The 24,636-nt window shown below is 50.7% G+C and overlaps 1 protein-coding gene across 3 annotated transcripts in view; it reads right to left on the bottom strand.

Moving 5' to 3' along the window:
* The window catches only part of CLPB (ClpB family mitochondrial disaggregase), a 93,222-nt gene that overhangs the window by 57,929 nt on the left and 10,657 nt on the right, over positions 1–24,636 (bottom strand). For all 3 annotated transcript variants that reach the window (XM_075491382.1, XM_075491379.1, XM_075491381.1), the window contains 2 exons: positions 15,482–15,568; positions 3,697–3,800 (listed from right to left, as the gene is read on the bottom strand). In XM_075491382.1, coding sequence (XP_075347497.1) covers positions 3,697–3,800; positions 15,482–15,568 — 191 coding nt within the window. The remainder of the gene's footprint in view (positions 1–3,696; positions 3,801–15,481; positions 15,569–24,636) is intronic.

Below are 24,636 nucleotides of genomic sequence, written 5' to 3'. Positions count from 1 at the left end.
CGCAGCTCCGGCCGGTCCCCGAGCACAGAGCTAACGACATCTGCAACGTTCACATGCAAGCTTAGACTCAGAGACGCGGCAGGAGACGTGAAAGTGCCTCCGGTGCTGATGCTCCGGTGCTAATCGAAGACCTAGTCTGAGATGCTGTTTCTACAATGGGAGGGAATATTCTCCTAAACCAGGAGAAACTCTCCCGATACTCAAACCGATTACTACGAGGCAGCGGGGACTTCAGCCAACACGAGGGAAGCTGTGACAGGAGAGGACGCTGCCCCACCATCGCTTGGCTTTCAAGAAAATTCCTAATTCTGGGAGTCTCCAGCGGATCAGCCCGTGTGTCTGGGCAGGGCTCCGGCACCCAGGGGCCCAGCAGCCTGCACGGGTCCGCAGCACCGATGCTCTCCTGCAGCTGGCCTCAGGGTCAGGCTTTAGGAAACCTCCCGGTTTTTAAGCCCTTCACTCTAGTCATCAGCAAAAATGAACAGTGGAGAAAAGAGCGGCTCTTTTTAAGTATGGAAGGAAATAACAATACCAGGCTGCCGATTAGGCAGGAAGGGAGACTTAGGGGAGCAGAGACGGCGTCTTCGCAACGCCAGTCCTGAGAGCCTTCAGCACACCAGAGAGAAGCCCGATCTAAAGCCTGGCCAGATGGACAGCCAAAGCCCCCAAAGAGGTCAAGTGTTGCATAGTCAGGAATGCAACGTGAACGCCTCTCGCATGTCTGAAGGGAGGGCAGATCCCTCTCTCACTTCAGCATTCACCATCTTCACTGCTCTTTTACCGACAAGGAGATGCTATCGCTCAGGGCTGCAGGTTTTGACAGCTACTGCACTTTCGATCTGATTTTTGAGGAAAGGGAGGCTGTCGCACCCATTCCAGAGTTAATGGAGACTAATTCACCTCTCGCTGAGCTGGAGGGGACGGGCAACAGGGCCAGGCCTGGCCGCAACCCCTCTCCCCAACTTCGGGGGATGAGGAAGCCCCACAAGCGGAGCCCCACCACGGAGCCTAAGCGACGGCGAGGCTGGCACGTGCTGTCTCCTGTTGGATGAATGCCACCCAGCCGGCGGGCCCAATTCTGCTGCTGGCGGTGCGTTCAGCTCCTTGGTGAATGGGTATCTAACCAAAACTCAGTAAGGCCACGTTCAGGGACCCTGCCACCGAGAACTTGACAGGGCTCTCAGCACCTAGTACTTTGTCACGGCAAAGCAAGCGGACCCGGACGGTGGATCCCCTGCAGCGCAGTCTCCATGCTCCCTCCTAAGAGCCACCGACAGATTTCTAGAAGATTTGAAAAGTTCAGAAGAGAAAAACGCTGTAATGAATACCTGATGCTGTCCTAGCCCAGCATCTCCGCTAATGAACCGCAGTACCTCCAGGAAGATCAATTAATGCCCTGGCTCCTTTCCTTTCCTGGGTCTTTTCTCCAAGCATACGGGGTGAGTATGTATATTTACTTATTTGTCGTCATTTCCTACCCAGGGAGGAGCAGGATAATGAACTGCGTGCGTCAGGGAAGATGAATCTGAGATACTAGGGAGCAGTGCAGTAAAGAGATTAAAGTGTTATTATTGTTGGGTTTTTTCCCCCATGGTCCGTTGTGACAGCTCGGCCGTCATCTGTAAAAAATGTCTCAGAGAGAGATAATCATCGGAAACTCAATAAAGCGTCAGGGGAAGCCTCGTCTACCATCAATCACTGGGTGCCTGGAAATTTTCAGCCCTCTGTCTCCCTTCCTGCCATCCATATAAATGTCTGTAATATATTTTGTGCAGTGTTTGTGGAGCATACCCTCTCGATTTGGATGTTTTTATGAAAAAATATTTATACACGAAATATGTAAATGGGTAAAAAAAAAGTAAAAAACAAAGGCAGTTTCTCTCTCTCCCTCTCTTTTTAAAAATGCAGCTGAATTTATTCTTTTTAATAAAACATGTCAACCAAAGAATTAATGCAACTTCTTCCTGAGTGGCCTTATCTTTTCTTCACCCCAAAAATATATAACATTATAGAGGGATGAATGCAGACAAAAACAATTAACTTTATTGGTTGATACACTTTGTCTTAAATAAAGTCCACGTACGTGCATTATGTATTGGCATTCCATTGTTCATTTTTTAATGTTGTTTCATCCATTTTGCATTCGCTGCGACAGCGATCTGATATATGCGTGTTCTCACTTCCATCAAGGAGCAGGTCTATTGCACGGGTGGGTTACGGTGAGGGATGAGAGCGGAGAGCTTTTAAAAATAAAATAACGCCCTGTCAAAACTGTCCCCTCACTGCTTCATCTTCTTAACTCAACCTGTGTTTTATGAAAGGTTCAAATATTACACCTTCATTAGATCTTTATACAGCTTTCAGCTCTCAGCGGTGAGGCAAACAGCACAGACCGACCGATGGAGAACGTCACCCTGGGATTTTGGCTCTGCAAACCGTGCAGGGCAAACGGAGGCTCTGGACAACCGGAGTGGTTTCCTCCAATTTCCTCCTTAGGGTAGCTAGGAAAAGGTTCAGCCTCAAAGCAGAAGGTCAGAGCACACAAACACAGTCGCTGCGGATGCAGCAGTCCCCGGGAACGCGAGTCCCGGCAGCTGGCTGAGCTCTGGCCGGGTGATGGGGATGGCTGGGACACGTACCGTGGTCTGCCAGCTCCGAGCCGAGGCCGGCAGGTCAGCGCAGCGCTCGGGTGGGGAAGAAGCTTCTGGAACGGGGAAGGCAACAGCCGGGGACGTTTTAGCGGGGTCAAGTCCTGCCAGCGCTCCTGCCAGCCCGGGAGCTGTGAGCCTGGGGACCAGAAGCCTCCTTGAAACGTGCAGCTGGTCTCTTTGAAGCACAGCTGGGCACTGAGAATCCAGACATCCCCTCCCCAGAAATTCCGTCGATAATCACAAAACCAAGAAAATTTAACCACCATTTATCGTTATGAAAAATGGAAACAGTCTGGGAAATTTAAATTGGTGTGAATAAATGGAGCAGGTCTCTGAGCAACCTGCTCCAGTGGAAGATGTCCCTGCTCACGGCAGGGGGGTCGGCTAGATGGCCTTTAAAGGTCCCTGCCAACCCAAACCCTTCTGCAATTCTACGATTCTAAGTCTGCATCAACGTCCCAGCAATGGGGATAACGTTAGGGTGAGACTGGAACTTGAGACACGGGCCAAGAAAAATCCTAACAAGATGAAATGACGCTGCAGAAAATTTCCTCGTTTTCATGCAAAGCCTTCAAGGGCTGAAAGCTAGCATTAACGCCCGCCCCAAACCCAGCAGCAGTCATCGCAACCGGTTGCATCAGTCAGCTTTATTTCAGTTGGACAAGTCTCTCTTCGTTTTATATCTACTTGTAAGATCTGGAGTGAGGCTACTGGTGGAATACACTGCTTTGAACCCTTCTCCTTCCCCAGCACGTGGGTCAACGGGCTGACGCTCCTATCTACAACTGTGGGTTATGTTCCGGCTATATAAAAACGGGCTATCTCTAGGACGTTGAAGGATTGCTTCTCATAAGCATCTACAGAATGTTTTCTCTCATCTTCAGACGTACGCTCACCCATGTACCATCAGTTACTCTGCATTTAAATGCGAGCTGAAGCTAGCTCTAAAAAACCCAAACGAGGTCAAATTTCCATTTCAAAGCCAGGAAACAAAATTTTGGGACCTGAAAAGCAAATGCAGGTAGCTGCACACAATCAATATTACCTTCTAAAGAATGGAGGCCTTTTTCCTTGGCAGTCTCGTACACGCTGCTGAAATCATCTCCAAGGTTTGGATCTGCATTAGCTGCAAGCAGGATCTTCACCACACTGTTAAAAATGACAACAACAGTAAGGCAGAGGTAGAACATGAGTAATTAAAGTCCTTCCAAGACTGAGAAGGGAGACAGCGCTCAGAAAGCCCTCCTCAAACGTTCCCAGCTGGCGAAGGGAAAGTTAAAGCAACAACTGTAATTGAACATTTCACCAAATAACAACCACGCCAGCATATTCTGAAACCAGTTCGATATGGGAGGCACTTGAGGCAGGGGTGACGCTGTAGGGAAGCACAGCCCTCCCAAAAAGACCTGCAGAGAAGACCCCCTTAGCATGAGTCGTATTCCCCGTCCACCACGGGAATCAGTCACCTCCCCATGACTCCGCAGGTCTGGATCCGCGGTGGAAACTGTCCCCAGCCACAGTAAATCCACAGTCGGAGCCAGATCTTGGCTCCAAGGCCATCGTGCCCCTGCGCAAAGGAAGATTCTTGTAACACTCTTCAGGTTAAGGGAAGCAAAACTGCGTTGTGCTGTTACTTCTGCTTTGGGGATGCAACCACTACAGCACCTAAGCCTCCTTTAGCAAAGGTGCCATCCTGCCAAGAGAAGCAGCGCATAGCGTTTCAGTATGAAGCACGACAAGGCTGGAAGGGCACTATTCACCCCCGAGGTTTCTGCCCTACCATTTCTAGTGTGCACTCGAGCAGTCCCTCTACATGGATGCAGCTAATGGAAGCCACCCTGAAAAAAGCATCTCTTGCACCCACACCGGCTGTGAGAGACAGCTCGTCTGTCTTTGCCTCTTTCTGCCCTCGCAAGATGAAGCACCGACCTCAGCATTTCAAAAATAAATTTCAATCGCATTAATTATATGGAGGTCTGGAAGAAAAGCATTTGACTGCCGCATGAAGTTCAGTCAGATCCCCGTCTCTGAGAACCAGACAATTCATACGAGATCACCACCGAAGACAGCCTGACCATCTGCAACCAGCCCAGCAGCTGCCAGGACTTCTGAAAGATTTAATCTCTGTATTTGTAGAGAACTTCTCCATTATTTTATAGCGTAGCTGCAGGGCTCACTGGCGAGGCAGGTCCTCCTAGGGCTGACCAGCATGGCAACACAGGCAGGACATCCCATACGACAACTCTCCCTATGCGTTGGGACCGAGGCTTTCGGTCTCCAGACCTGTAAAGTTACCGACACGCTGCAGCAGGACAGGGCAGCAGGAGGCACGCGGGCCAGGCAGTTTTGGTGTGGAAGTCCTCCACCTCTGCTTCCGAACCCAAACAATCATCAGGCAAGAATTAGATTTCTCACCACCTCTGCAAGCAGCTTGAAGCCAGTTAATTCTTAATTTTTTTTCCCAGGGTTCAAGCTTTCCATGACAACTAGACAGTAACTCGTTAGTTAGCATTCATCACCGGTGACACGGCCCACGGGCTGACAGCGACGTGCACCACAGCCTGACTGACACTTATCTGCAGGCTGTGCCTTGTCAAGTCACATTTAGAATTTAACTTAAGCTCCTCTCCCATTTACCCCATAAATGCATTAGCAGAATAAAAGGTGGTTATTTTATTCTTTGAATACAGCACAGTAGAGGCCAGCTCCTCGCTCTTCACCACGGACAAAGTTACTTCTAGCGAGCAAAGCACCGGGCTGGGAGCCAGGAAACCCTCCCGCCGTCTCCCGTGTGAGCATACAGAGTTCATTTATACCTGTATTTTAACAACGCCCTTAGCTCTAAAATATTTCGGCTGAGATGCGCTGGATCTTACTCCTCAAACGGCAACTACCAACTACGATCTTTCACAATTTTAACCTAGTCAGGAGCACGTTACACTGAAGATTTTCTCGAATGGCTTGAGTTGCACACCCATGATCAAACGAGATACCTGATGGTTTAGGACTGGCCCTAAGGAGGGGGATCATCTCACCTGCTTTCAGACATCAGCAATGGAGGGCGTGAAGCCCGAAGTAGCCTCCCATAATAGATGTGCCCACTCCCTACCACTCAACTCCCTCCAACTAGCCTGAATTTTCCTTCAGTTCGTTCAGCGGTTTTGGGTCTCGGTGCAAGGGTCAGCGTGTGAGATCATCTGCTATCTTCAGCATAGTTTCAGCAAGATATAACCTTACTGTCTCATCCTCAGTCCTCTCAGAACAGACAATTTGCTGCCAGGGAAAAGACGCTGATATAAATCTTTCCCCCCCGCCCACGTTCAGAAAAGCCATGTCTACACTGCCTTGCTACACTGCTCCTAAAGGCCTCATCAATGAGGACATCTACGGAGGAGTGCCATCTCTCCAGCCACACGACAAGCCTGTAGGTTCTTCTGGACCACCTTAGGAGCATCAATAAGGCACGGGGCACAAAACCTATCCTAAAAGTCCTTTAGCACCTCTAGCAAGGGCTTTTCAGCACGCCTAGCTCCAGGCTCACCTCTGCTTCACAACTCCAACGTGCTGCCTCCAACACGCTGCCTCAACATGTTCCCTAAAGGGACGCTGCATGACCGTTACCACTGACTTCTATGGCCACAGCAAGACGGTGTGGAAAATGGAAACAGAGAGCAAATGGAAAGCAAGAGAGAGGTCTGGCCATGAGTAAAGCCATGTGAGCTCAAGTGCGTAGATAAAGAACAGCTATAGTCAAAGGCCACCAGCCCAGGCTCTTCCACCTCCAGTCATTAGGTAGGTCATTAGGTAGGTCATTAGGTAGGAGGCCTGTCAGTCCTACTCTTGGTGCCTGGCAGGAGGTGTGCCCTCTGTCCAAGTCTATGAAACAGGAGAACTAAAGGTGCCACAGCCAGGCTTTCTACCTGGGAAAGCTCTAGCACAGGTCATCGATCTGTGCACAGTCCTTCTGGAAGATCCCGTGCTGGACTCCTCTGGAGACATCCTGCACCTCCAGTACTTGGTGCTACTGCGGTCAGCCCAGTCATCAAGAGAACTGCATCAGCGATCTTGAAGCTGTAGGGCCCGTGGAAAGCAGGAGGTACAGGATGGAAGATGGTGGGGCAGGCACTGCCCTGTTGCCCGATGGGATCTGTGTTGATGACCTCCATGCTCCTAGAGGTGGACATCTAACTACTGCACAGAAGCCACCATTAGTGCAATGTGCAGCAGTTAAGCCTTTAAGTCAAAGCCTTAAGTCAATTAAGCCTTTGATTACCGTGCCCCAGCAGCTGACTTGTTGTGATTCTTGCATCAGGGCTTCCAGCATCTACACCAGAAAGCTGGGCCCTTCTGCTCATTCAAGTCCTTAGAAGTACAGGCTCTGATACGGTCAAACCTCCCTTCCTGGACCCCGTCCTCATGCTGGCAACACCTAAGAGATCCCTCTGCTCCAATTTTAGCTGACAGGCTATGATGTATTTTAAGGTCCACGCATCTTCCTCATTTTAAGAGAAATGATCCCAAGTCCCAGTGTAGGACTTTAATCCACAACCTTGCGGCCCAGGGGTGAGCTATGGGTACCGAATGCGTCATACGATAACACACAATGACTTGTCATTTCCTCGGTAACTCCATCCATCTTCCCTTCCGGTTCTTAGTGACTACGTTGAAATGAATGTTCTTCCCAGGCATTTCAGCAAATATCACCTCCACGTGCTCTCAGCGACTCTCAGGAAGCCCTTTCCTCTTCATTCATCGCATACACCTTCAGCATTTCTCTCTGGGCAATGACCTTTCATGAAAAGTTTAGCAGAGGACCACAAATGCTAGATGCAAGGTGGTCTAAGAGTGAAAGCGGGAGGTGACGATGCCGTTCTCTCCATTAACGACCCTCCACACCATTTCCCCCCAGTGATAAGAAACATTTCCTTAGCTCTTAAGATAGCTGGGAGGCTCAAGTTTAATAAGCACGGATATCATCTCTTACTGGCAAGATCTGGTGTTCCAAAAGCCTGGCCCCATTTCGGGCAGCGATCCAGCTCCATAAACAGGAAGGACTCACTGGTCTAATAACAACGCGTTGCACATTCAGCCTCCCTCTCCAATCATTTTCAATCTAACCTCCTGCTTTTGGGACATGCTGTCCCCTCCAGGCACTTCTGCACCAGCCAGACGTTCCTGGAATCACAAATATTGATCGTACCTGTCCAATTTGCAGGTAATGGGACATTCAAGCAAATTAGCCTTTAGGAAAGCTAACGGTAGCCATCACAATACAGAGTAACTGCGCTCATCAGCATAAAGCATGTGAATGTCATTGGAATAAGCAAGGGAATTGCAAAATCAGATGACAGTCACAAAGCGTGGTCTAACAATCCAGTCCCTGGGTAAAAACCTCAGGTTTCCCAGGGCGAAGAGGCGTAACTACTTCCCAATTCAGAAGGCAGTTGTGGGGGTCAATTAAGGAAGCTCTGGCGAAGGTGCTAGAGAAGGCAGAAGGCATCTTTCTCTTCTACACCAGCTCCACTATTAGTTATTGGATAATTAGTTATTAAATGGAGGATTCTCTGGCCCATACACCTCCTGTTTTCTTCCTCTTGCTGCCAGGTATTGGGGCAGAACAAGACTCCACGCCAGATACCGAGAGGAAGAGGGATGCCGACGGCAGGCTTGAGCTGGCCCAGGGAGGCCAGCTTCCCTCCATAACTCACCTGTGCTCAACAGCCTCAACAAGCCGAGTTTTAATTTGCTGATCAAGTTTTCATTAGGCTAGAGGCAGAGCCTATTCATCAGCGTGAATATAAATCTGCATCGACCCTGGTGATGACTCAGAGGGCAACGCTTAACTGAAGTTGGCCGGGCAGTTCAATCGATTGGAGAAAGTGCTTTCTGCTTTTAATGGCTGGACCAACATATTGTTAAATAAATAAATACATACGTACAATACAGGGGGTGGGGAAATCAATGACGAGATGGCTGGACGTGACCGGGGCTGCGTCAGGAGAGGCACTGTGCCTGGACCAACGCGCCGGCAGCTGGGGTTGGTGAACCAAGAAGTCCAGTGATCCCCATGACCGTGAGTTAGCAGCACAATGCAAAAGCCTTGACGCGTTTTGATATGCGGCTGCCCTGAGCTCTGGCAGAAGCCGCAGGTCCTGCCTGGACACAAAGGAGATCCCTTGTGTGGCTATATCTTAACTCTCTGTAAAACTCAGCAGGGGCAGGAGGGCTGGGGGGAGCTGCTGTTTACACTCCAGCCCCTGTTCTCTCCTTTTTTTTCTCAGATGAGGTCTAAATGTGGATGTGCGCCTTCCCAGGAACATGTTTACGCCTACCTGTGGCACAGAAAGCAGGGCAGCCGTGGCATTCCCTCACTCCGTGGCGGTTTATTATCGACCCAGATGACAACGATCCTCTCCCCAAAAAAGGGATAAAAAGGCATTATGGAATCCAAAAGGAAAAAAAAAAAAAATCTTGAAGGGTGATAATTGTTAGATTGTTCACAACGGTTTTCTCTTGAGAGCGTGACTCGGGTGAATCACGCTTCAGAGCCACGGTCAAGGTACAGCACCGCTGCTGCATGGGCCATCAGCGAAGGAGAGCTGCAAGGAGTCTTGTTAGTAAGAAAATATGCAGGGGGACAGTTTCTGTGGCTTGGAGAGGTGCAGTAACCTGCTAAGCTGACGACACCTCATTGTGCCTGACCTGCAGGACAGCGGATGCGGTTCATCCCTGGAAGGAGGGATGCCGACCAGCAGCGTGGGGAACAGTTGCCGTTGGTCTGTCCTCAGGTGGGCAGGTACAATGCAGGAACGGCCGAGCGGACACTGTCCCTCAAAGACACCCAGAAGGAGAGTAGTTGAAAGATAACGTCCCGGTTTGTAGGATCGAGCCCTCAAAATGTGCTGTCATCACAGCTGAAAGCCGTGCTCGACTCCTCAGCTCTTTGACAGGCAACACTACGGGCCATACGTGCTTTCAAAGGCAGCCAGATATTTCTCCAGCTCTGCTGCAGACAGCTCTGAATGAGTTGCCTGAAGTGAAAGGAGTGAAAAAAATCACACGGAACAGATGTATGTACCTAATATAGGTAGTAAGACTGCGCCAATTAATCATGTCATTGCCTATAGACAGAAAATAGCTCCAGATAGGTCACCCTTCGCTATAAGTCTTAGAACATACCCACTAGAATATTACTATGCATGATGTACTGTTATTACCAATATAAAACATCTACACGGCACCTTCAATGCACAGAGTCTAGGCACGCGTGGAAGAGGCATGAGTCCCAGCAATCTACGCCGAGGCAGAGAGCGAGCCGCTTCCCGACTCCTCTCCTTAAGGATGGCTGGAGGAGAGCAGGCTGCAGGAGGAGGAGGAGGAGGGCAAGGGAAGGGACAGGACCATGCTGGGCCAAGCTCTGCCGGTTCTGGTTCTATGTGAGAGCCTCTGACCCACAGCTCTTTCGATCTACATAGAAAGACAAGGAAGGAAAAGGAGAGCCGAGGCACAGGGAAGAGTCACTTGTCGTCGCTCATCCCCAGCAGGAAGGTGTTGAGAAGCAAAGGCAAAGAGATCCAGACCTGAAGATGGAGGGAGAAGGAGAAAGGGTGTGCAAGAAGGCAAAGACGCGAAAAGAAAATGGAGGAGAGGAGGTGATGTTGGGAATAGCTGAGAGGAACCAGAGGCTAAAGCCCCGACGAAACAAGAATAGGCATGCCCAGGAGGTGCTTATACCGTCGGCTGGATGAACAAGCAGGACTCATTCAAAAGCACATGGAAGGAATGGTTCACCAGCACAGGGCATTAAGGTTGTCCCCTCCTGCTCTAAGAGAACGTGAAGCAGTCCGTACAGAAGAACGCCCATGGGCGTGGGGAGACGGGGACAAGCTTCCAAGAGAAAGCACCTCTTCAGCTAAAGAAATGCTCTTCAGGCGGAGCTGCACACTGCTCTGGTCCCTCCTCCCGCCTTCCCTGCGCTCATGGAGGGCATCTCGCCGAGATCCAGGCTGCTCACGGCATCTGGGCTGAGAACGAAGGGCTCCTTTATGTGTAAAACAAGACGGGCCTGTGCAAAAAGGGGGGAGGAAGATGGGCAGAAGTGCTGTAGCTGTGTATTAGTAAAGAAGAAAAAGGGAAGCTGGAAAGAAGAGGATTGACTGTTAAACCTGAGAAAACACGCACAAATGTACTTAAAGGAAGCAGCCATGTGCCCGTTGCTCTCACCCGCATCCCCCTCCCCAGAGCCGCACGTGTCTCTGTCCCAGCAGAGACCTCGTCGTGACACAGACCCAGCTGCAGCCAAGACATTTTCTCTTTATCTTCTCTCTCCACCTGTAAAACGTGGGTACTGCTGCTGCTGAGAAAGCCCTTACCGAGCCTTGCAGGGGCCTGAACCGCTCCGAGAAGGTCATCCCTGAGCAGAAGGTCATCATCTGAGTAGAGCCGGGTGCTCCTCCCCACCGCCTGAGCTATGCACATAACTTCAGAAGCCCTAAAATCATGCTCCGAGCCCCTCGCTCCCCCCAGGACTGGTGCACGGGGGTTGCAGCAATGGTGAGGACCAGAAGCAGAAGCAGGTGCCGGTGTTTTATAACTGCCCAAACTCATCCCACCGGGACTCTGCGTTTCCGTGCTGCTCTGCGCCTTAGTTTCCCCTTCCGCGCAATCAGTTCTCCACCTCGTAAGGGGCTGAGAGGATGACTCAGTATTTCACTGCCATTTTATTTCTGCTGAAACAATGAAAAACAGCGTCGCTGTATGCAGAAAAGGTCACTACGCTACAAACGCATAGATACTTAGCCTGCTAAGGTCCTGACTGCTTTGCTTTTTAATTTATGATAGCTTTGTTGCTTATTTTAACAAAGGCTCAAACCCCACAAAGCTCTCAGTAAGCATTTAATTAAAGCTTAATTGCTATAAATATGCTAAATGTGCAAAGCTAGCAGGTACAGCCAAGGGAAAGAAGCTCCTAGCAGTGTTTTTCACAGACTATAAATCCTCCCTTTTAAAACTGATGCCTTTCCAGGAGAATTAAGAAACCACTTTAAAATAGGTCTTGAAATCCAGAAGAGCTATAGGCTTTCGCAAAGGCTAAAAATAAAACAGACTAGGAGTCACTCCAGCCGAAAAACGTAAATGAAAAGGTGGAACGTGTGTGTGTGTGTGTGTACGTGGACACCCACTCGCCTGCCTTACTCTTCAGGCCTTAAAAGAAACGCAGTTATAACACAGCATCGCAGACTACGGTGACAGGTATATGTCGCTACGCTTAGGCTAAAACTAGCGTCGCTGCCCCATCAGCTATGTTAAAGCTAGGGTAAATTCCCCCAGCGATGGGAATTACAGCATAAAATCTTCCTTTGCTCACGTAAACACGGTCGCAGCTGATCTGCCTTTAGCCCACAACCCAGTTACAACCTGTATGATCACAGAGCCAAGGAATTTGGACCTGGACTCCCTCTCACAGACAAAAAGAACCATAAACGAATCTATCCACACGTCAGGACAAGCCTGAAACAAGGTAATAAGCTACTTAAAAGAATAAATAGAAGGAACACAATTCTCTCAACAATATTTTTATATCATCTAAACTACCTTAACGAAATGTTTTTAAAACACAAATGCCAAATTAGACACCAGACTGAAGTATTTGGCCATTCCCCTTTACTTTTATAACTATCACCACAGCAATGTTTGGGGGCTTAACGTGCTGGCACCATGCTTGTAGCGCAAGAGAGAGCCCCAGCTGCACGCAAAGACAGACACAGGGTATAAGGGACACTGGAAAAAAGAAATAACTCCTGCAAGCTGCTGAGCAGAGACCGGAGCGGGTCCCCGGCGTCCCGGTAGCCCGGTCCCTCTCCAGTAGATCACAAACTACGCCGGGCGGAGAGGTGGCAAAGCTGCGCTGCAGTCACGCTGCACGCCGTGCCTCTGCGTTTCACAGCAGGATGCTCTGCAGGGGAAGACGCCAGCTAGGACTAGAGACGCTCCCGGCTTGCAGGAGAGCGATCCCCTGGAGCACAGGCAATGGGAAAGAAACCCTGCCTGGACCTGGAGCTGCTGGACGTGCCAGTGCCTCTCCCAGTTCACGGGGTACTAAATTCATCTGGACTGGGAGCCTTTGGGAGCCCCGGAGAAAGGCTCTGCTTCAGCGAGACATGAAGTCCTGAGCCCGCTCCTTCCCAGCCACGCACCCATCTCCCCTTTGAAACCTATTAGTAGGAACGTACCAGAACTCTTCTGAATGCCTTGCCGTGTTTCGGGTACAGGACATTTTCAAGAGGAAGAGAATGATCGTTGTTTTGTTGTAAAAAGGAAAGACAGACCCCAAATTTCCCTGCTGGCACACAGGGTTTTATCTCGTAGCTGATGGCAACTGACAAACATCATTAATGCAGTGCCTCCAAAATTAAATTAAACATATGGACTGTAGCTGTCTAATTGGAAGAGTGAGGGCTGTGAAAATTGGGAAACATTACAAAGCTAACAGACAGGTCACAGAAATCTCCAGCAGCACAGCAGAGACCGAAAACATAGTTCTTCTCTGAGAAAAGACTTTGGAAAGACAGTAATTTGGGGCTGAAGGCTTACTTTTTCTTAGCAGTGCTAAGCTGAAAACACTCATTCCATTTACCAACAGCTCCCTAAAGCCACGCTGGGTAACTTGTTCAGCTATCAACAACCTTAAAAACAGGAGCGGTCACAGAGCAAGCAGGTTCCACACAATGGAATGACCTTGTCCTTGTTGCAGGCTAACAATACGTGCAGACCCTCGCTCAGCATCTCGGCCATCTCCGAGCCGCTCGTTACCTCTCCGCTGATGTACAAGCCAGGGAAAGACCCGGCTCACCTCCCCCGGAGGCTGTTTGACTGATGGGTTAAGAACCAAAAGTCATAACAACTTATAATCCACCAAATCAGCTGCTGTGGCTGGAAAACCCAATTTTAGATCATCGCTCTTTACAGAGGGACCACGTTCTAAAAAAAAAAAATAAAAAATCCTGCATCCTGCTGCAACGCAGAGTAAGTCATATTTAGCCTAGTTCCTGCCTAATGTATGTAAAAGGATTGCAGGAGATCCAGAAAACCAGCAGGCACTCCGCATTTGGAAGGGAAAAGTTAATAAACACTGAAAATCCTGCGGGCAAACCCGTGCCACGGAGTCAAAGGCATCAGCTCCCCAGGCTCTGCCTTCTCCACTTCCACAGCCGACCGCACACACAGCACCCAGATCTGCCGGGTTCGGGTTAAAAAGGTCACCCTGTGGACTACGTCTGCGAGCAAATGATTTGTAGGGACTTTCAAACACTCCCTGTGTCATGTTCCAGCTCAATACATTTCCCAGCCAGCAGCGAGACCCCACTTTCTAGCGGAGCTAGAAACGGTACGGAGGGCCGAAACCACGGCTGGCACAACCCCAGCGGTACCAACAGAGTTGCTACACCAGGAGTAGGTCTGGCTCGCATTTATGTTTGCCTCCATGAAGTATCTAATTACTCTTCTACTATATTGTTGGAGACAAGTCCTACCAAGCTTCAGATACTCAAGGCCTTCTTAATTTTCAATTAAAGTCAGTATTCATCCGAAATGTGGGAAAAATAAACACAATTTGCCCAACGCAGCCAAAAGCTTTTTTTTTTTTTTTGCCAGGTACCCAAAGAAGACACACCGTCGTTATCGCTCTGCCAGTCTGTAACGAGGGACGAGCCTGGGTGCTGAACGCCTTTTGCTGCCTAGATGTTTTCATTAGCATTTCTACCTGATTTTAGGCCTGGTTTTAGGTAATTATTGTACCATGAACAGCCTTTCTCCCTCTCTCCTCTTAGCCTTTGCAACTCGGGAAGCCCTGTTCTGGTCCACCAGTCACTTGGAATGGTCAACAGTCGTCACACTCCATTGCTGACCATTGTCCACTGGCAAAGGTGGGAGGCTCCAAAGCCTGTCCCTCTGCGGACGGGCAAACAACGGGGCCCGTTGCTGCTCGGACATCAAAGTTAAACAAACAGACCCAAGCCCCCGCCTCTGTGCCCATCTTAAGGAGCTCCCCAAGGAGGTCACGACTTTCAGCTTGTCATAGCACACATCAAAGTTTGCACCACACACGAACTCGGCACATGGATTCGAATCGTGTCACCCGAGAGCGGATATTCAGCCTTTGTGCACTGCTTTAATCCTGTGTTTTCCCAAGTAATTAGGCTTTTTTGCTTATGAACTTGTGACTAAGTAAAGCATCCCTGAGAGGTTGTAACATCAAAGCTCATTCTCCCGTCTGTCCCACGTTTTCCAAAATTGGATTTCTTTTTCTCTTTTTTCCTTAAATAAAAAAACTAATTGAATTTAGTTGTAGACTGAATATATTTAAGAGTGTCTTTAAAAGGTTACAAGAAGCCACAGCGATCATCATGGGAACTAAGGAGGGAGGGCACAGCGTTCAGCCTTTTTGCTTCATAAAGGCCTAGCATGAAAGACCCAGCAATGGCCCCACAAGCTAGGAGGGACGCGGCGGCTCTTGTGGGAGCTCTTTCTGAGTGTTAGACTACCTACCACAATGACATCCCAAGGTTACGGACTCATCAGAGGCCAAAATCTACTGCCAGTTCAGCAGCCACCTCTCTGGGATTGCAGAGCAGCCTACCTCCATCTGTCACACAACATCCCGGGCAAAGGACGGGTGAAAAGCTCCCTCGGCTTTAGCTCGACGACACATCCCAAACCAGCCCAAACTTTACGGAAACTCTCTGTGGAGCTCAGTATGACCTTACGAGAAGGTGGGGCAGCTGCGAAGCGACCGCCCCGCTACGTGATGGTGAACGCCGAGACAAACGTACCTGGAGTTTCTGCTGATAGCTGCCACCATGAGAGCAGTCCAGCCCAGCTTGTGCCTCGCGTTCACGTCTGTGCCTTCCAGCAACAACCTGGACAGAAGAGAGAGGCGGTCAGGAAAAAGACGCAGAGAAAGCATCCCGAGCAGAGTGGAGCTAATGACGGAAAGCGGAATGTTTTACTTCGCAGGCACCTGATCCAGCGCAGCCTAGAAAGACCCAGCATGGATCGTCGCTTCAACCCAGTTCCTCATCGGCTACCAAACTGAAACAAACCGGTAGGTGATAGCAAGCACAGTCCTTTCAAAGGGCCCAACGACAACCGGCTTGATTTCTTTATTTTTTCTTTCTTTCTTCTATACAGTCTAACACCCGAAGAACCAACCAGCAGCACGACGCAGAGCGAAGCTGATTAACCCACAATCTGATGACAGGTTCGGATCTTCAGGCTGCAGTGCAACCATGAGGGTTTCAGAAAAAGCTCAGCAGATCTCCAAAGCCCAGGCCAACAGGAGATATTTTGCAGTTTCCTCGCACGACATGAGAACAAACGAGACAAACCCCCAAAATACGAGGCATCAAACTACCCTTGGTGCTTTTTCTGCAAAAGTTTCTCAGCCTTTGCACTGTTTCCCTAATCCCTCCTGGCATCTTTTAGCAACTTCGCTGCACAGCTTCTGCTGGTTTTTACTTTTATATTCTTCAGACTAAAGCACCAGGAGGCCTCTCTAACCCTTTTCTGCACCCTCTGGTCCTGCAGCAGCAACACTATTACTCTTAGCACCAGATTCCAAGCAGCGCCCTTAGAACGGTGATATTTCATAGAGACAGACAGACTTACCCAACCCTTCTCTCCTTCGTGGCCAACCACGGGATCCAAACAACCTCCTCTAGCCGAACCCACCCGAGTGCTAGGAGCCCAGCCTCCCCCAGCTGCCTACGCTCCCCCACAGCTTTCGTCGAGAGACGGGTCCTTGCGGAAGCTAATTCAGCTCATCCTAAACCACGCGCCAAACCCAGACGGCATGAAATGACAGCCTGGACGTGCCGTTCTCTCTGCAGACCACAAGGAAGGAGGGAAGTTCAGGCTTCAGACACGAACGTTAGAGTGCTCAGGTTAAATAAGATGAGACAAAGTTTGAACCCTACACGTTCAAGTCCACAACTACAATCCCATTCCTCCCCGCAAAAACAAGGTGCTGCCGGTATCAAGCCAGGGCAGCCGTGGGTCGGGCTTTAGAAGGCAGGGAGGACTATGCGGGAGCCAGCAGTTCTCTCCGCCTTGGCTCATCCTTCCTCCTTTTCCCGAACTGAGGCTTTTCCACCTTCCTTCCTGGGTGAGGCCGTTACTGCACAGCACACCCTTCATACGGGCGTGACAGGGAAGAGCTGCCATCAAGCTCCATGCTGTGAGAGACACAAGTGAAAACACAAGCCACGTTTCACACACGCAAGCGCTGCTCTTTAAGTATTTAAAATCCCCCCAGGTCCATGGATAAGGAAGTTGACGGCAGCTCTGGCTGCTGGCACGCACTGAAAAAGTCAGACCACTTCTTTAAGGACTTAAGAGAAGTACGCGTCCAAACTCGGCCGCCCTTTTCAAATTAATTGCCCTCAGCCTGCTGTGGTGGTAACTCTGTCAGATGGTTAATAAAGAGCGCTGGGATGGAATTAGTGAAAAAGAGCTAAATGCACCATATTCCTCTTCCTACACTTGACAAACATAAAGGAAAGCACAAACGCCAGCCTAGCAAAGACCCACGGCTGTACGCAAGGTCTCTGCAAACCTTCCTCCACCTGGTCAAAAATCCTCACAGCGCTTTCGCTAAAAACTTATCCCAAGGAACAGATACACTCATATAACCCTAAAGTTTTTTTCCAGCCAGCAATACCAATGCCTAAGCTTTGGCTCACGTTGAACGTAACTGAACACAGTTCTCCCCGCTGCTCTGAGAAACTAGCCAGGTAATTGTCATCCTAATTAGATGCCTAAAATGATCTGTATCCCGCTCCACTTTAACTTTTTGCCCTATTAGATTGAGACTGGGGGGGCACGAGAGACAGCAGCCAGATGACTCAGCCAAGCTCTACGTAGAAGCATGTCGGACAACTCTTCCGACTCAAGTGGAGGTACGATGCGTAGATAACGGGTACGGGTGGGTGATTTGACCATCCTTTTTTGACAGGAGAGGTAACCGGCGCTGGTGTCCTGGTACTGGCTGCTCTGAGCTGCTCACCAGGCACTTGGACTGAGATCCAATAGCTAAAAAAATAACCGGTAGCCTTTATTCGTAGCTCCCAACTGTGGTTCAGGAGGCCGCGACCTCTGTAAATGATCCACAGCACTGACAGAAGATTTATATTCTCTTTACCAAAGGGTTACAATTAAAAGTTTAATGATAATGAGCTATTTGGCAGGTAAACAATAGATCCTTGCTCCAAAAAAGTTTGATACTTGATACTACACAGTAGCAGAGGAACACGTGTTCACGCAGAATCCTTACCAGATCCACGCTACACAGATCTGCACATCGCTAACTCCGGGCAGGGTGCAGCTCCTGCATTATCAAACGGTCCTGCAAACCACAGCCTGAGGTGCTCCAGAGGACCAGCCTCGGCTCCCCCCAGCATACGTCCTTATGCTTTCTCCTTCTTCCAGCACCTAATCGCCGAAAGCAAACGGTAAGAGCATGCTGCCAGCTCTGCCGCCTGAAGAGCACTCCCAGACAGCAGACTGCTTAAAGGAGAAATATCCACGTGCAGCCACAAAGCTCTCCTGTCCCCGTAAGGTAGGACGTGCCCAGATAGGCGGACGATGGCAGCCTGTACTGGGGCAGATTGCTATCTTTAGAGATCAGCTCCCGTTGCAGCTATGCATACGGAGGGCGTTCGCACCCTCAACAGAGAGATAAGCAATCTGACGCAGATGCACGGGCACCGCGGGTCACAGCAATCACCTGCTCTTGCTTGGAGGGACGCTGCCTGCAGGAGAAATCCACACCGCGGCTCCATCTGTGCCACCACGTGCACCGCGTCCTCCGCGCAGAGGCCCAGAAAGCTGCTCCTCCAGATGAAAAACCCGCTCGCTTGCTGCCACTGCAGGGACCAGCTTCAGGCCCTGCTCCCCCAGAAACCACGAGGAGCCGTACCCACCTGCACCAGCGTGGCCGGGAAGCCAGCAAGACGGGGGAAACCTAGGCTGAGACCTTACTGCCTCCCCTCCGACCCGCCCCAGCTGCTTGGAAAACTCCTTTTTTCACAGCCATCGCGATGCCCAGTCACCTTCCACTCTTCTCCTGGAAGGACGTGTACAAGTTATTTCTGAATTTCATTTTATTTACCTGGCCATTTGAAAGGACTTTAAAGGCAGTAACTTCCAGCTCACCCCTTTTCTACAGCGCATCAATTTGAGAGTCTCATAGCCACGTAAAATCCAGCAAATAAAAGCAAGGAAAATATTACTGCAAGGGTGGGAAGCCTGACAGGGGAACCCGGGAGAGGCAGGGGGAAGCCAGACACGAAGGCTCCCGAGGTGCGAAGGCACCGGCTAAGCGGGGATTAGGGATTATTAAGCCATGTCCCTTCAGGCTGGGGACTTTTGCCCGACAGCTAAAACCTCACAGCCCAACACCTACCACTTCCTAACATCTTTATTGGGGGGTCATCACTGTAATCCACAAAGCATTAGCCCCATCTGCGCTTGACCACGACGTTAATACGATTTAAGGTGCAAACAGACCGTCCTGGCCGCCTTCCACCAACCTCTGCTGCAAAAGCTTGGTCTGACTTCTGTATGTCGTGAATTTTAACGTTTGTTTTCTCGCTGACGGGAACTGCAGCTAAACGCTTCAGCGTCTCCTCGTGAGACAGAGGACGGGACGGCAGCCTTCGCTTAAAGCACTTTGGGACCACTAAAAACTACATTTGAACTCACCGGAAGGCTTTTTTTCTCTACAGACGTACTGGAAGGGCATATTGAACAATGACTTATCTTCATTCTTAGGTAAAATAATAATGAAATAAGATCCCGATCCAGCAGCCAAACCTGTTAAAACACAGTGCATCCAAGGGGAAGGATGCCGGAGTCTCTGCTGCGGGATTCGATTACAGGCTCGGAGCTAAGATGTTAGAATTAATCAAGTAGTTTTCCATTCAGGAATCTAGATAATCGTAAGCATCTGGAATGCCACATGACCCAGCCTAGTGAGAGAATTACTAGCATCACATCATCTAGCATAATACGCATTGACATTTCATTTAGGAGCCGGATTTTTTTTTTTTTCTTTTTTAAATCATTGCGAGATGCTCAGCAACTTAACAGATTTTCTAGACAACTGAACTTTATGTTCAGGGTCTTCAAGCCTATCATTAATTTTTTCCCCGCCTGATTTAATGATATGACAATCGATAAAGCGACGACCACTGCTCAGATCCTAGACAGCCAAATGTATTTACCAGCAGGAGTTTTTTTTTTAATTAAATAAAATCCCCTGATCAATGTTTAGGATGTTTAGCCACAGTTTAACCAAATAAGGTCCAGGACACTCTCTCTTACCTCCTTAGCAGTTTCTCATGCGGATATAGCTCTGCTAGCACCATTTGCAGTGTTTCTCAAAGGACAAAGTGGTCCTCGGCTGCAGCAGTGCCACCAAGACCCAGTCACTAGAAGAACCCTGATAAAGAGCGGGTGCTTCTTCTGTTTGGTGCAGTGTTTGGATTTTAAGGAATTTCAGAAAAACCTTTTTTTTGGGGGGGTTAGGGTTTTAGGGCAGAAAGCTCGGCCGTTTCTCCAGACAGACGGGGTATTCTGCGTGAGCAGATTTTCCTGGCAGGTTTCTAATGGTCTGAGAGCCGGCGAGCAAGTAGCGACGGCTCCTGGTCCCAGCCTTCGAGGGACGTCCCCTCTGCCTGCAGAGCTGCAGCTCCCAGGGCAGCGATGGGGGCATTCTGCAGAATTGAAGACTTCTCCGAAAACGAGCAGAGGCTCTGGAGGAGCCCGGGGCCTGGCCAGCAGGACATCACCGTCTGCTCTGGAATTCACCGGAGGAGCCCAGGCAGAGCGGCACCCACCGCTTTGTGCGTACGCCCTTTTTTACCTCGAGACAGCAGCTCCCAAAGCTTCAGCACTTTGATCCACCCAGAAGAGAAAAAGAGCCCAAGTCGGCTGCGGCGACGAGCCTTCTCCCCCCGCTGCCCCCGGACAGATGTGCCTCCTATTCACCCCGCTGCCGGGGTTCTGGGTGACTAACTCGGTGACACCGCGCTCACAGCCGAGCCCAGAGGGCATGTTTGAGTTTGTGCTCAGTGCCGGCAGCATGCCCAGCGCTCCCTCCCGACAGGTGGAGGAAGAGGAAGCTGGAAACTTGAACTTTTGCAACAACAATAGCTTCTGTTTCTCTCGGCCACTTAAACATTTCCCCCACCCCTTCCCCAATATGTCACTGTTTAACCGCAGGGGTGGGGGACACCCTCAGACGTGCTCAGCCTCTCGGGACTTGCCCTCCGCTTTGCAGAAGAGGGAGGGAAGAAAAACATCCAAACCCAACAATATCGCCGAACATGAAAGCACAATCCCCGTTAGAGGCCAGGGAAAGGATCTGCCCGGCCAGGAGAAGCAGGCGAGCTGCTGAAAAGCCTTTGATCCTGCTGCCGTCTTCCTCGAGATAGCTCACGTCTGCTTCTCAACCCCTCACGAGCATCTCAGGGCCAGTAACACACCACGGTGCTTCGTGCAAACACATGAGCTGCTGGTGCAGACTGTTCAAACAGGGCTTGGGAAGGGACGAGGAGAGGGAGAGGGAGAGGGAGAGGGAGAGGGAGAGGGAGAGGGAGAGGGAGAGGGAGAAGCAGCGTTTTCTCTGCGGGTCCCAAGGCAGCGAGGAGGCAGGCAGGCTGCTCCCAGGAGGGGACGGTGCCCCTAACCCAGACAGCACGAACAGGACATGGAAATGAACTTCCAAAATCAGAGGGAAGCTCTTATAAATCCAAGTTGCAGAAGGGAAACGGAGCTCCCAGGTGGGAGCGGAGTTGTCTGAGGGCACAGAGGGTGGGCGAGAACACGCGTGATGGGGAAAGCCGAAGCGGCACAAGGCGAACGTGAAGAGACTGATACAGACACACAGCGAGACGCTGGTTTTCATCCCATGCCTACACCACCTGTGAGATGCTCCAACACCACGAGCAGATTTTGCTTTTCAAAACAGGCTGAAAGAGGGCAAAAAGGAGTGGGATGTTACACACCCTGCCTCCTGCTACTGCCCAGGGAACAGGGCAGGGCGGGAGTTTAGAAGCGTTGGCTTCGCTACTGGCTAACGTGTGCTACGGTTGGCATCACCAGGGTTTGGAAGGAAAAGAAAATGTAGCCTCACCTGAAGGAGCCCTGATCCATTGCTGACTTCCCAAGTCACTGCAATGCAACAGCCAAGTCGTGCGTTGGGAAAATACTACACCAGCCTGACAGTCTGCCTCTGGCAGCGGCCAGGAGCAGATAGTTGGGGAAAGAACATCAGTAATCACTGTTTGCAGAGGGATTTGAGCATAATATACTAACTTCTGGCAATCCACAACACGCTGGTTTCTGAGCTGGAGGTAACACGTGGTTACCTGCCAGGCTTACTCTGCACAGTTCTGAACTCGAGTTTCTGGCTCCATAGCATCCACCGAGTTTCACAGTTTGTGCTGCATAAGAAAGCACTTTGCGTTTGTTTTAAACCCGCTGCCTGACATCTCCCTGGGTGTTCCCTGGCAGCCGTGCTGCGAGGGAAGTGGAATAATCGCTCCCGTTTGTCCCCATCACCCGTGGTTGTACAGGCCACTTCCACACCGGCCGACTGCCCCTCCCAGTGCTGCCACCACCTCTCCTCCAGACCCAGAGCCTCCCCTCCTCCAGACCCGGAGCCTCTTCTCCTCCACACCCGGAGCCTCTTCTCCTCCACACCCGGAGCCTCTTCTCCTCCACACCCGGAGCCTCTTCTCCTCCAGACCTGGAGCCTCTTCTCCTCCAGACCCGGAGCCTCTTCTCCTCCAGACCCGGAGCCTCCCCTCCTCCAGACCCAGAGTCTCTCCTCCAGACCCAGAGTCTCCCCTCCTCCAGACCCGGAGCCTCTTCTCCTCCAGACCTGGAGCCTCTTCTCCTCCAAACCCGGAGCCTCCCCTCCAGACCCAGAGCCTCCCCTCCTCCAGACCCAGAGTCTCTCCTCCAGACCCAGAGTCTCCCCTCCTCCAGACCCGGAGCCTCTTCTCCTCCAGACCTGGAGCCTCTTCTCCTCCAAACCCGGAGCCTCCCCTCCAGACCCAGAGCCTCCCCTCCTCCAGACCCAGAGTCTCTCCTCCAGACCCAGAGCCTCCCCTCCTCCAGACCCAGAGTCTCTCCTCCTCCAGACCCAGAGTCTCTCCTCCTCCAGACCCGGAGCCTCCCCTCCTCCAGACCCGGAGCCTCCCCTCCTCCAGACCCAGACCCTCCCCTCCTCCAGACCCAGACCCTCCCCTCCTCCAGACCCAGACCCTCCCCTCCTCCAGACCCAGAGCCTCTTCTCCTCCAGACCCGGAGCCTCCCCTCCAGACCCAGAGTCTCTCCTCCAGACCCAGAGCACGGCTATCCTGCACTCAGCCCCGCTGCTGCCAGAGTGATAAACACTGACACTAATTGGAATTAACCCTGTGATGGCTACCAGACGTATTCCACACACACAGAAACTACCACGCATCCAGCCGTGCCAGATGAGTCGGCGTCTGCTTCCAGAGAGAGGGATTTGGGCACAGAAAAGAGTTTAAAGCTGTTTTGGAAAGAGGCATGAGACCTTCTGTCTCTTGTGGCTGGCTGGATGCCGACCGCAGAGAGATTGGTCTTATGACTCAGTGTGCAAACACCGTCAGTCCTGGGAGGACAAAATCCAACAAGAAGCATGAAAAAAGGTCACTACAGAGGAAGCGTTAAAGCAAAACGCTCTTGCGAAACCAGTGAGAAACTGAGCAGAAGTTACCACTTTATTTCCCATCGTTCCTCCTCAGTCCTCGCTGCCCTGTTTGGGAAACCTGCTCTGCGGGGCTGCCTGGTACAGGCTGTCCCCTTTGGGTTTCCCAGCTCTCCAGTACAGCGCGTACAAGTCTCCTCCGATATTTCATAGCCAACATGAAGAAATCTGGGCTGTTACATCTGCTCCAAGTCCCCGAGGCCACGTGCCAAACCAAACTCAATAACCAGTCAAAAACTTCCACTGAAACAAAGTACTGTATAATTGGGTCCACGCATTAGGAGAAAAGATTAAAGGGGAAATTTTCAGGAGAAACATCTGTTTATCCTAAAAAACCCAGGTGTCCATTAACTCAGATATATACTAACAAATACAGGCCCGGTGAAGGTAAACAGACACCATAATATAAAGCGGGTAGCAATGGAAATAAATGTAATTATAAATAATCTTCCAATCCTGTCTCCAGCCCTCCCTCACTGCCACTGCTGAAGACGTTTCACGGCTGTTTCGGACAGAAGATAAGGTACACGTCTGGCTGGTGGCCAGCGGCAGTCATGCTTCGGTAGCCCTTGGCATGACTCCTACGTTTACCCTACAAAGCATTCGGGCGTCCCTCGAGCGCAAGGCCCAATATTCACAGGGCTGCTAATTATTCCGAGACAGGAAGATGCTCTGACAGGTACGAGATGGGCTCTCTGCTCCCGTGAAGGCCCACACGCTCCACACGGTTCCTTCCCGAGATCCGAGAGTTTCCCAGCTGCGGGCACGACTTCCTGCTTGGAGCCGAGGAGAGCGGCGTGGGCTCCAGGCGAACTGCCCGTTTGTGCTTGGCGGGGGCAGAAATGGGGCTGCCAGGTCCGGAGAGAAAAGTCACCAAACGGGGCTGAGCTCCGGGAAGCTCCGATGCAAACGGCTCACGTTCAGCTCCGATTTGAGCTCACTTCAGACAAGGGACTTTCAAAAGTCCGTCCCTGGACCGAGGAAGGTGTTGTTCCAAGTTGGTAGCCGAAGCCTGATTCACTACAGAGGGTTTTTTTGCCCAGTTTTGTGATTTCATATGCAGTTTCTGAATTCTTTAATGAACCCTTGAGATGGGAAGCAAACCGAAGGTGCTGCTGAACCCCTAGTTCACCCCCTGAGCTGGAGAGAACTGAAAGGGAGACGAGTGCAATGTCCAGGAGCACGATG

This window comes from Mycteria americana, chromosome 1, assembly GCF_035582795.1.
Source record: "Mycteria americana isolate JAX WOST 10 ecotype Jacksonville Zoo and Gardens chromosome 1, USCA_MyAme_1.0, whole genome shotgun sequence".
NCBI classification, from domain to species: Eukaryota; Metazoa; Chordata; class Aves; order Ciconiiformes; family Ciconiidae; genus Mycteria; species Mycteria americana.
Note: the sequence above shows the minus strand (reverse complement) of the source record. Positions and strands in the feature narration are given on the sequence as shown.